At 44.1% G+C, this 12,632-nt stretch overlaps 1 protein-coding gene across 2 annotated transcripts in view; it reads right to left on the reverse strand.

Annotated features, from left to right (window-relative positions):
- TGM5 (transglutaminase 5) overlaps positions 1–7,711 on the reverse strand; it is a 31,325-nt gene extending 23,614 nt beyond the window's left edge. The window contains exons 1-3 of one of the 2 annotated variants that reach the window (XM_035709133.2): positions 7,485–7,708; positions 1,587–1,766; positions 1,227–1,472 (exon numbers count right to left, since the gene is read on the reverse strand). In XM_035709133.2, coding sequence (XP_035565026.1) covers positions 1,227–1,472; positions 1,587–1,766; positions 7,485–7,494 — 436 coding nt within the window. In that variant the 5' untranslated portion in view covers positions 7,495–7,708. Of the gene's footprint in view, positions 1–1,226; positions 1,473–1,586; positions 1,767–7,484 lie in introns of both variants that reach the window. The other variant, XM_049104326.1, reaches the window with a different exon arrangement.
- Between the last annotated feature and the right edge of the window lie 4,921 nt (positions 7,712–12,632).

Here is a 12,632-nt window from a genome sequence, read left to right on the forward strand (position 1 = left end):
GAACATTTTGGTAAGGCTACACAGGATTGTGTAATGTTAACAGGATTTTCCTCTGGAAGATGGAACTTGGAGATTGGGATAAGGTTTTACTTGTCACTTTATACTTTCCTTTCTCCCTTCTCCCTTCTCCCTCCCTCCCCTTCCTTCCTTCCCTCCTTCCCTCCCTCCCCTTCCTTCCTTCCCTCCCTCCCCTTCCTTCCTTCCTTCCTTCCTTCCTTCCTTCCTTCCTTCCTTCCTTCCTTCCTTCCTTCCTTCCCTCCTTCCCTCCTTCCCTCCTTCCCTCCTTTCTTTGCCTTTACTTCATTCCACATTCAATGCAGTGCACTTAATATTCTTACAATGAAAACAGTTAACTTAAAAATGTATGGTGGGGTGCCGGGGTGGCTCTTGGATTCAGGTTAAGCATCTGCCTTTGATTTGGGTCATGATCCCAGAGTCCTGGGATCAATCCCCACATTGGAGTCCCTGCTTAATGGGGAGTCTTCCCTCTGCCCCTCCCCCCTCCTGAACTCACTGGTCTCTCTCTCTCTCAAATAAAAAAATAAATAAAATCTTTTTTAAAAATGTATGGCAGGGATGCGTGGGTGGCTCAGCGGTTGAGTGTCTGCCTTTGGCTCAGGATGTGATCCCAGGATCCCAGGATCAAGTCCTATATGAGGTTCCCTGCGAAAAGCCTGCTTCTCCCTCTGCCTACGTCTCTGCCTCTGTGTCTCTCATGAGTAAATAAATAAAATCTTTAAAAAAATGTATGGTAAAGGTAGATGTTAATAGTGGTCAAACATTTTTAATAGTTTTATAGTTTTCTTTTTTTAAGATTTTATTTATTCATGAGAGACAGAGAGAGAGACAGAGAGAGAGGTAGAGGCACAAGCAGAGGGAGAAGCAGGCTCCTTTTGGGGAGCCTGATGCGGAACTCAATCTGGGGACCCCAGGATCACAACCCGAGCCAAAGGCAATTGCTTAACCACTGAGCCACCCAGGTGCCCCTATAATAGTTTTTTTTTTTAAATAAAGATAACTTGGCTCATGTTTTTTAAATTCTAAGTAAGTGAATAAATAGCAACTTCTTCCTGCCCTGTTGGTGGTTGGGAGTAGATGCTGAGTGCAGGCAGTTGAGAGGTTTCTGGTAGCCAGGGAAGAGAGGTCTAGAAATCCTTGAGCCTGGCCCTCTGTGGCACTGATAAAGGGGCAAAGAGAAAATACCACATGTAGGCACTCCACCTTACCTGGGCACCAGGGATTGAAGAGTAAGATGAACTCCCCAAGCTGGTAGGCTGTGACGGACCTCTGGAAAGAGTCAATGTGAACTTTCAAGAGATACCGACCCACAGCTGCCGTGGGAGGAGCGCACAGGCTCACCTCCAGGGAGCTGGCCCCGTTGGTCTCCAGCAAGGCAATCCACGGGCTGGGGCCATGGCGACCTGTCAGGCTGAACAGGGCTCGAGTCCCGTTGGACAGGTCTGGTAGGGGTCCTGGGAGGTAAGCAGAACTGAGGCTATCATCAGTAACCTCTCAACCCTCCAGAATCTACCTAAATACACACACACACACACACACACACACACAGACCCCTCGGAGGTCCTCACCAGTTTCAGCCATGAAGATGACATTGTCCAGGCCTGGCTGGAAGCCCCGGTTCCTGAAGTAGAGAGTGATGTTAAAGGCCTGGCCCCGGCGAACAAGGAGTCGTTCAGAGCTGATCTCCTCTGTGTGGTGCTGCACGTTGTTCCAGGCGCTCTGGAGGTCTGTGAGGGCCACCTCCAGCCCTGCAATAGGGCAGCCAGGGGCATATGAAAGGGCAGGATTATGGAGCCTGTCCGATCCTGCCTACCAGTTATTAATTGTACAAACTTGAGAAAGAAACATGACCTTTCTGAGCCTCAGTTTCCAAGTCAGTAAAACATAATCCATAATACTAGCCTTACAGGGTTGGTATGAGGATTAAATGAGGCTCCATGCATGCAAGTGCCTCTTTCTTACTTCCTTCTTTCCTCCTTTCCTTGCTTCTGTGACCCTCTCTCCCAATCCTGTTTTATACCCTCCTAGTGGTGCATGGTTTTCTGCCTCTGTCCAACCTCTTCTGTAGTCCTGGCCAAGTTTGATTGCTCCCTTCAGCCTACCATGTCTCCAGATTCATTCCAGCATTCAGTTTTTGGACTCGAGTTAACAGTTTCACTTTCCCCCATACCAGCCTGCTAATCTGGTAGTTAGCTGCTAAGCTCTCAGCAATTTGCTGACTCTCTGACCACCACTAATGCCATGTTCTTAAGGCCCTGCGAGCTGGGATGCTGAGGATAGTCAAAGGAAGGCCCACTCCCAGGGGTGCCTGGGTGGCTCAGTCAGTTAAGCATCCAACTCTTGGTTTCCGCTCAGGTCATGATCTGAGATCAAGGGCCTCATAGAGCTCCACACTCAGTGGGGAGTCTGCTTGAGATTCCCTTCTTTCTCTCCCCCTCTGCCCCTCCCCCTCCTTAAATAAAAATAAATCTTAAAAGAAGAAGAAGAAGAAGAAGAAGAAGAAGAAGAAGAAGAAGAAGAAGAAGAAGAAGAAGAAGGAGGAGGAGGAGGAGGAGGAGGAGGAGGAGAAGAAGAAGAAGAAGAGAGGCCCATTCCCAGCCTTCTGGAGCTTTTAATAAAACACAGATTGATCTCACTGTTCTCCAAGTGTGTCTCCCTGAGAAAGGCTCTATTTCTGACTTCTCCATGTTTGACCATGGCCTTACAGTAGTCCCAGAGCCACTGGACTCACAACATTTAAAGCACAATTGCTCACCCATCTCCTTCTGAGTCTTTATCCATTCATGTGTGGACAAGTCCCTTTACCCCATTAAAATATCTCCGGTGTCCCCCTGTCCATTTCCACATTTACATAATTCTGAGCTCCTCACTTCACACCTTGTGACCATAACAGCCTCCATCAGGCCTCCTGCTTCCTACACCACCTCTCCTAACACATCATCAGATTATCTTTCCTCAAGACAATTTGATCATTCCATCCTTTTGCTTTAAAAATTCTGATATATCCCACAGCCTATGATACAAAAGGTACACTCCTTAATCTGATATTTATGACCCTCCACACCTGGTCTTCACCTACTCTTGAATTCTCCCTGCATACCACTCCCAGCATGGGCCCTCTCCTATAGCCAATCTGTCCTCAAGCAAATGGTAGCCTTACTTTTCCATGTATTTTGATCCTGCTGTAACCCCAACTTAGAATGCCTTCTCATTCCATCTGTCCTAACCAAATATCTCACTGAATTCCACCTTGTCCTCCAAGGCCTGGTGAAGACCTATCTCTTTCATGAGGCCTGTTCCAGTTGACCCACTGCTTCTTCCCATCTCCCATTGACCTACAGTACTTAACTGCATCACTTACAGAGAAACTTAATAGCTTCATTGAGTTAATATCATGCTCATTTGTTCATTTTTATCAACAAACTTTTACTGAAAGCCTACTAATTTCAGGATCCGCTAGAGATGTTCAGATATTTTTGTAGTTTCTTTTTTTATTTACCTGCCTTCCACCATAAGATGTCTTCTACCAATGAAGATAGAGGCCTAGCTGTTTTGTCTCAGCTGTATGTAGATTATAAGAAATATAAACCAAAGCATTTGATAAAATCCAACACCCTCTCATAATAAAAACACAAGCAAACTGCCTCTAGGAAAATAAGTAAACTTGTTCAACCTGATAAAGAGTATCTATGAAAAATCCACAGCCAAAACCATACTTAAGAGTGAAAGACTAGATACTTCCCCTAAAATTAGGGACAAGATAAGGTAGTCTCCTCTCTCTCTCCATCTAGTCAACCCTGTACTTTAGGTTCTAGCTAATATACATTGGAAAGAAGTAGTACAATTATCTTTATTAACATATGATTTTGAGTATAGCAAATTCTAACAAATCCACACATCAAACTAGAACTAGTTGACACATTCACCAAGGTTGTAGAATACAATATTAATATATGAAAATTAATTATATTTCTATACACTTATAATGAATGAAGTTGCACCCCTACCTCACACCATATACAATAATGAACTCAAAATTAATCAAGGTTTAAATGCAAGAGCTAAAACTATAAAACATTTAGGAGAAAGTATAGGGGTAAATCAATCTTCGTGATCTTGAACTAGGGAATGATTTCTTAGATATGACAATAGAAGCACAAGCAATAAAAGAGAAAAACTATAAATTGGACTTCATCAAAATTAATAACTTTTTGTTTCAAGTACATCATCAATAAAGTGAAAAGAGAAAAAATACCTCAATTTATCTCAATTTAAGAAAAAGAAATAAAAATTAAAAAAAGAAAAAATAAAGTGAAAAGACAACCCATAGAAAGAGAGAAAATATTTGTAAATCATATATCTGATAAGGGACTTGTATCAAGAATATGTAAAGAATTTATCCAACCTAATGCCAAAAAAATAACCCAAATAAAAAATGGGCAACTGATCTGAAGAGACATCTCTCCAAAAAAAAAAAATATGCAAAAGGTCAATAAGCAAATGAAAAATGCTAAATATCATAAATCATTAGGGAGATGCAAATTAAATACCACTTCACACCCACTGGGATGGCTCTAATAATAAGAAAGAAAATAACAAGTGTTGGATGAGGATGTGGAGAAGTTGGAATCCCTATACATTGCTGGTGAGACTGTAAAATGGTGCAGCCACTTTGGAAAACAGTATGGCAGTTCCTCAAAATGTCAAAAATAGACATCTCTATGACCATATGACCCAGCAATTCCACTCCTAGGTATGTATCCAAGAAATTGAAAACATGTTCACACAAATCTGTACATGAATGTTGATAGTAGCATTATTCATAATAGCTAAAAGATGGAAACAACCCAATGACTATTAACTAATTACTGGATGAATAATGTGGTATATCCATAAAATTGGATATTATTCAGCCACAAAAAAGGAATGCTGAATATACTATAATATAGATGAAACTTGAAAACATTACACTAAGTGAAAGTAGCCAGACACAAAAGGTCACATATTATATGATTCACTTTGTATGAAATATACAGAATAGGTAGACCCATAGAGATAGATGTAGATTAGGGTTTGTCAGTGGCTAGGAGGAGGTGGGAATGAGGTGTGACTACTAATGGGTATGAGGTTTCTTATAAAAGAAATATAAGTGTAATGATCAGGACACTGTAGGTACTAAAACATTGTTGGGGAACCTGGGTGGCTCAGTTGATTAAGTGTCCAACTCTTGGTTTTGGCTAAGGTCATGATCTCAGGATTGTGAGATGGAGCCCTGCGTCTGGCTCCAGGCTCAGCATGGAGTCTGCTTGAGATTCTTTCTCCTTCTCCCTCCCCATCTTCCCCTCCCTCTGCTCTCTCTCTGTAAAATAACTAATTAAAATCTCAAAAAGAAAAAGATGTTTGTTAATTTGAACAGAAATCTCTATCTTTTGCAGAATCATTCTGCACTTATTTCAAATTCAACCAACACCTCACTGAAAGCCTATCTACTATGTGCTGGGTACCATCCTAGGCACTTTATCTTATTGAACCCTCACCACAATGGGAAGTACATTTACTATTGGGTATATTTGTTCTTGATGTGAGGGATGAAATGTCATGTCATTTACACTTGAAGATGAGGAAACAAGGTTCAGGCAGATTAAATGTTTTATCTAAGCTTGAACCTAGGATTACTGGCACAAGTTCTGTGCTGTTTCCATTATGTAATGCTTGCTGCCCATTGCTGGTCTTCACTCATGTTCAGAAAGGACATCCAGCCCACTGTCATCTGGGCTTTCCTCTAGTAGTAGAAAAAAAAAAGCTCACTCCTTTTGGAGACCAGTTGACTAGACAGAGATCACTAACTGGCTCCAATTCATGTTATCATGTGACCCATAATACTCAACAGGTATGGCAACATTTGCCTGCCAGCAAGCACTGGAACCAGATCTCATCCTCTGGATACATCATAGGTCAAGTTAACCTCTGCCTATAATTCTGGGATTATTCTTCATCCCAGACAGATGTTCAAATAGGAAGTACATTTACTATTGAGTATATTTGTTCTTGATGTGAGGGGACAAGGGGGTGAAATGATCAGGGAAATAGAAAGGAAATTGTAGGAAGAATTTTTAAAGTAATTGATTTCAGTATCTATCCTAGAGAGACACTCCCACTTGAGTACAGAGGCATACATAAGAATGTGCCCTGCAACACTGCTTATATAACTGGAAAATGGAAACCTAAATGCCTATCAAAATGGGACTGGATAGGGGTGTCTGAGTGGCTCAGTCTGTTGAGCATTCAGCTCCTCCTTTTGGCTCAGGTCTTGATCTCAGGCTCATGGGATCTAGCCCTGCAGCTGGCTCTGCACTCAGTGCGGAATCTTCTTCCTCACTTCCTCTGACCTTCCCCCTGATCTCTCTCTCATAAATAAATAAATATTTTTTAAAAAGTGGTACTGGACAAATTACTTACACCCATACTATGGAATACTTTGCAAAGTGGAAAATTTTGAGGTAGATTTATAGGTACTGATTGGCATGGGTAGAGCTCCAACACAAACTGTTAAGTGAGAAAAAAAAATCAAGTTGTAGAAAAAGATGTACAGTGTGATGATACTATGATATACCAAAAACAAGCTAGTCTTATACTGATGATATATATATAGATAAATATAAATATGTAGACAAAAGACTAGTAACAATAGTTTCTCTTAAATATGACCACAGTGGTTTCTCAAGATGAGGCTGGCATTGGGGGTGGCAGTCAGGGACTGTAGCCTTATCTGTAATTATTGTTTTATTTACTCCAATTATGTATTCATGTATTTCTTGTGTATGTAAAACTTATAAAAATTTAAACACAAATAATAGTAAATGAAGGTGAGGCTGTTAAATTTATAGAGCTTTGAGTTCATTCTTATAAATGGTTTCAACTAACCATTTACTCTTCATAGTTGGCTCTCTAGGGAGGGAGCTGATATAGAGAGATCAGTGGTGGGAAGATTAGCTAAAATGAGGAACAGACCCTCTGAAGTGGGGGTAAAAGAGAAGATATGAAGATGCAGAGGATTTTGGAGCTGAAAGGCAACTTCAAGATTGTCTTGTCCAACCCCCTTCATGTTTCGGGCATGGGGGCTGGGAACTAAAGAAGTGACTTGCTAAATGTCAAAGAGTCAGTAAGTGGCAGAGGACAGGATCCCTGACCCACTAATCCCTGGCCCTGGCCCTGCCCCATCCCACTGGGTTCTAGAAGTAGGCATGCTGGTCCACAGCCGTTTGGCTATGTTTATCAGTCAGTTTCCACCTTGCCTCCTGGGTCTCAGGCTACCACTAGATTCTGAGGTTTCTGGGTTTCTACTCTTTCTGCCTCAGTTCTTTATTTACTCCTTTCTTCCTCTGAATCCATTCTCCTCTTGACTTCCTCCAGTCTCTATGTCTTCCTTCTCCCTCAGCTCTAGCAACGCTGTGGGCCTCTCCTACCTTGCTCCATGGTGGCTGCCCCTGGTTTCTGGACTGCTCCCACAGAACAGCGTGATGGTGTGGAGCTTCAGGAAACTGATCCCGGATTGTGTTTTCCCCCTTCCATCCTCAAGACTCCAGGAGACACAGAAGGCAGGGTGGCTGCTGCACTGCCACCTGCTTACTGGGCAGATCACAACTGGTTTTCTCACTTGCCTTCAGGTTTTTCTTGGCAGTGTTGCTTGTCTGGGATGAAACGTGGAGGCCAATGAACTCTCAAAGCCTTATGCCATGTGAGCTTTTGATAGCTCTTGGGCAATGCAGCATTCCATGGCAGGTGCTGTACTATAGTCGGGGAGCCAAGTGGAAGAACTGAACGGATGGGACCTCCCAGAGGTGTAGAGGGGGCTTTGCCCCTGCAGGAAAGAATACCGGGGTCCCAGGATTACAGCTCGCAACTGGGAGAGCCTGGGAGAGTACTCAAGCTTAGAACTCTGCTTGGCTTTTTTCCTGAAAAGTCACATTCTAGACACCAAATGCAAATAGAACCCACTCTAAAACCCACTCTGGATCACCGTTGGTATGATTTTTTGGTATTCCTTTTTTGGAAGAGCTGGTGTGTTGAGTGAGACCTGCCAGGTGAAGGCAAAACTCAAATAAGAGGAGTAGAGGAAGAAAACTTGGGAAAATTCATGGAGGAGTTTTGGAAATAGGTGAGAGGGTGGGAATGCCAGTGAGTGACCTTGATTCTATTAAGAACAACACACATCCTGGGAGTGAGTGTGCAGGGAGGAAAGCACAGATGGGAAAAGACAGATGGAAGGAGGGGAAAGGGCTCTTTACAGGGAGTGGGCTGGATACTCTAAAGCCCTCCCTCCTCCACCCCACCACCACATTGCCTTCCTCTCCTGTGGGACCCCTCTCCTTGCATTCTCCTGCTTTCTGCGTCCTTTAACCTTCCTCCTCAGGAACCTCACTCACCACCATCAACTGTCTCTCCTGTATTTTCGACTCTCCCTGTCCACATTCTGCTCTTATAGTGTGTGTATCCATGCACATATATAATTCATGCCTCACACACTCACCCACCTTCAATCCAGAATGGAAGGCCTCCTCTCTCCCATTTCTCCTGCATTTCTGGTCTTGGTGAGTGAATATGGTGCCCACTCAGTCACTTTGGGAAAAACCTGGGTGCCACCTTGAATTTCTCTGTCTTCCTGACCCCTTTTAGCCCATCAGTAACTGAGCCCTGCCAGTCCAGCTCCTGATATCTCCTAAAATTAGCCCGTCTTCCCTATGCCCTTGGCTCTGCCTTCATTGAAGCACCCCCCCTTGCCTGGATAACTCCCAATCAGTCTCCCACCCATCTTTTTTTCCAAATGAGCCATCAGCATGATTTTTCTGAAGTGCCAATTCAGTCAAGTTACTCCTGGCTTGAAATCCAGCAGTGGGTTGGGACACACGGATGGCTCAGTCGGTTGAGCTTCTGACTCTTGGTTTCCACTCAGGTCATAATCTCAGGGTCATGGGATAGAACCCTGTGTGGGGCTCCACACTGGGCATGGAACCTGCTTGAGGTTCTCACTCCCTCTCCTTTAGGGGTGCCTGGGTGGCTTGGTTGGCTAAATATCTGACTCTTGATTTCCGCTCAGATAATGACCTCAGGGTTGTGGGATTGAGCCGTTGCGTGGGGCTCTGTGCTCAGTGAAGAGTCTGCTTGAGATTCTCTCTCTTCCTTTCCCTCTGACCCTCCATCTCTCCTCCCCTCGCTTTCTCTCCCTCTCTGTCTCACATAAATAAATCTTTTTTTAAAAATCCAGTCAAGTCCAAACTTCTCAGTATCATCTCCAAAGCCCTTCAGGATCAGAGTCCACTCAGACCAAACCCCTGCTATTCTCAGATGCAGAACTGCTCTCCTGCACCTGTGTTCTTGCACCTGTCAGTCTCTTTCTGAAATGTCCTTCTCTCAGTTGTCTACTTTCTGAGATCCAGGCTCAAGCACTGCCACTCCAGGAAGTCTTCCTAACACCCTCTCTCCACCACAACAGGCATTTAGGGGCAATCCCTCTTCATTCCCTACTAGCCAACTCATACTCAACATTATAAATACTTAACCTACTTTCCCCCAGCCCCCTGGATGGCTTATGTCTGTCTTATTATTATATCCCCAGGGCTTACTAATGATAATGTCTAATAGTAAAACTACTTGTGGGACTAGCGACATCTTTTCAGTTCCAGACACTGCCTCACATTCTTTATGTGTATTATCTCACTTAATCTTCTTGCCATTCCCATGAGTTAGGTACTATTATTGTTTCTTTATTACAGGTGAGGAAATTGAGGCTTAAAGACATTAAATAGTTTTCCCAAGATCACTAAGAACTACCGGAGCCAGATTTTGAATGCAGTCAGACTCTAGAGTCCTGTGTAAGTGTTTAATGCACTATCTGAAGGATGGGCAGTTTTCCAGTTCATATCTGCTGGCCAGTGCAGTGAATGAATTCAAAGATGACCCATGCATGAACAAGTAGATAAATACCTGAAACTATTGCCACATTAGTGGAAATGGGTTAGTATGGGGGAGGAGGAGGAGGAGCCCTAGGCAGGAGAGCTTAATTGTGAGGAGAGACAGGATGGTGAGTGCAGTGAGGGCAGATAGGTCTGGAGAGGTGGGGTAGCCAAATAGGAAGGTTTCCAGTGGCCATGAGACAACAACAGCCTATTTCACAGTGCTGGGCTAATGAGCCGACTTGCAGGTTCAGCTTTTCATTTGATTCCTACAAACATTAGTCAGAGAGTATGTGGAGGTGCGTGTGCTGCAGGAGAGAGGCAGCACTGATCATAGCAGCTTGTACTTTGGTCTAGGATAAGGGAAGGAGAAGAAACCCAGGGAAGCTGAGCAGAGTTGATAAGCACCTTCCTGTCTGGAGGGAAGCAGGGCTGTGATCTGCAAGGGAAGGGCACAGAACAGACTCGAACACCCAGGAAGGGAAGTGAGGGCTCACCTGCCACCTTCCTGGGCCGGCTATCCCAAGATGGGATACCTCCAGATATTTCTAAGACTCAGAGAGACTAGGATGATAATTCTGGCCTTACCATGAATTCCCAGTATGCCCTTAGGCACATTCCAGTTTCCTTATCTGTAGACTCAAGGTTCATGGCTCCATGGGTGCCCAGGTCTAAGGGGAGGGAAGGGGTTCCCCACAGACAATAGCAAAAGGAAACCTGAATTGACAGATCCAGGTACGTTCCTCTGCTTCCTCCCTTTTGCTATGACAAGGAATGGAGACAGTCACCCAGCAGAAGTGATTAAATTGATCAGAAGACCTCTGCACATGGATGTATTTCATGAATGACAAAACTCTTTGGGATGCACTCACTCATTTGATCCTCACAGCAACCCTTTGAGGGCTCTGCTACTGTTGTTGGCATTGTCTTGCATCGGAGGGACCCAGGACTTGGCCCAGAGTTTTATTATTTTTTAAAAAAGATTTTCATTTATTTATTGGAGGGAGAGAAAAAGAGAATGAGAGAGCACAAGCAGGACGAGTGGTAGGCAGAGGGAGAGGGAGAAGCAGACTACTTGCTGAGCAGGGAGCCCAATGTGGGGCTCGATGTGGGGCTCGATGTGGGGCTCGATCGTGGGACCTTGGGATCATGACCTGAGCCTAAGGCAGACACTTAACTGCCTGAGCCACCCAGGTGCCTCAAGAGCTCTTTGCTTTATATCACACATTGATGCTGAACAGCATGGACCCCAAAGCTACCAGCCAAAAAGACATGAGTGCCATCATCTCCAGAACACCATGGGGGGTTGCTGAGGAAGACCTGCAATTAGGAGACTTGGGGGCTGGCCTGCTTTGTGTCCCTTTCTCCACATCTCAGACATTTCTTTCAGAGTTTATTTGTGGTCATCACTGCCTGAGAGGCCAGCACACAGGGTTTGTGAGACAAGGGGAGGGTGAGGACAGTGAAGTGGGGTCAGTCAGGATGTAATCTGAAGGTGATCTGCAGCAGGGGGCATGAACCTCTGTGCCCTGGACCCTGAGGGGCTTTGGAATTGGAAGGGACTTTGAGATGGTCTAGCGTGTCCAGCTGAAGTAGGGAAATGGAGCCAGACAGGCTTGCTCACACACACACACAAAAAGAAAACACAACAGAGTAAAATTTTTAAAGCCAATTTTTGGGTGAGGAGACTGGAAATTATTTGAAAAGTTGATTGGGAAGGTAGAAGTGGCTAATCCCCCTGTCGAAGGCCCTTGAAGGCTCAAGAGGAAGCCTGTCCACTGTTCCTCTTCCAGGGACACAAGTGACATAGCCAGGAGTTTTACACTCTCAGACCAACCTGATAGGGGGGTCAATGACTAAACAAAGGGGCATGAGGCACTTGGCAGGTGGAGCAAGTTTTCAGATTTCCATAGGAGCCAGCCCCAGTCTCCCGCAGGTGGGTGGGAGCCACCTGGAACACAGCAGTGACAGAGCCCCACAGAAATGCCCTTGGCACTCAGTGGGGACAGGCGCAGCTGGCACACAGGGTGGAGCTTGCAAAAGCAAAAAAAAAAAAAAAAAAAACAGAGAGGAAGAAGGGAAAAGAGGGTGGTGAGAGGTGCCACGTGAACCTGCAGAACCAATGAGGGGCAGCAAGGCTGAAGGGCCCATGCCTGAAAACCAGCAGGGTGATGCTCTCTTTCTCTGCGTTTCTGGAGTTGCAAAATTTTCCACGATGGAAATATGCCAATTTATTATGATAACTGTGTTTTCAGGGTTTTTTTTTTTTACTGAGAGATAATTGGTATATGATATTTTGTAAGTTTAAGGTATACAACATGTTGATCTGTTACATTTATAAATGGTAAGATGATCGCTACTGTACTAATTTTTCTTTTGTTTCTTTCATTTTTTCTATTCTTTCCAAATTATCTAAAGTGAGTACAAATGGTAGTGTTGCTAACACCTCCATACATGGCATAGTTATTCCTCCTTTGTGGTAAGAACATTTAAGATCTGTTCTCTTGGTAAGTTTGCAGTCTATAATACACTATTGTTAACTATAATCACGATGCCATTAGATCTCCAGAATTTATTTGTCTACCAACTGGAAGTTTATATTCTTTAACTAACATCTCCCCATTCCCCAGCCCCTGGTAACCACCAATTTACTCTCTGTTT

Source organism: Canis lupus, chromosome 30 (genome assembly GCF_003254725.2).
Source record: "Canis lupus dingo isolate Sandy chromosome 30, ASM325472v2, whole genome shotgun sequence".
In the NCBI taxonomy this organism is placed as follows: domain Eukaryota; kingdom Metazoa; phylum Chordata; class Mammalia; order Carnivora; family Canidae; genus Canis; species Canis lupus.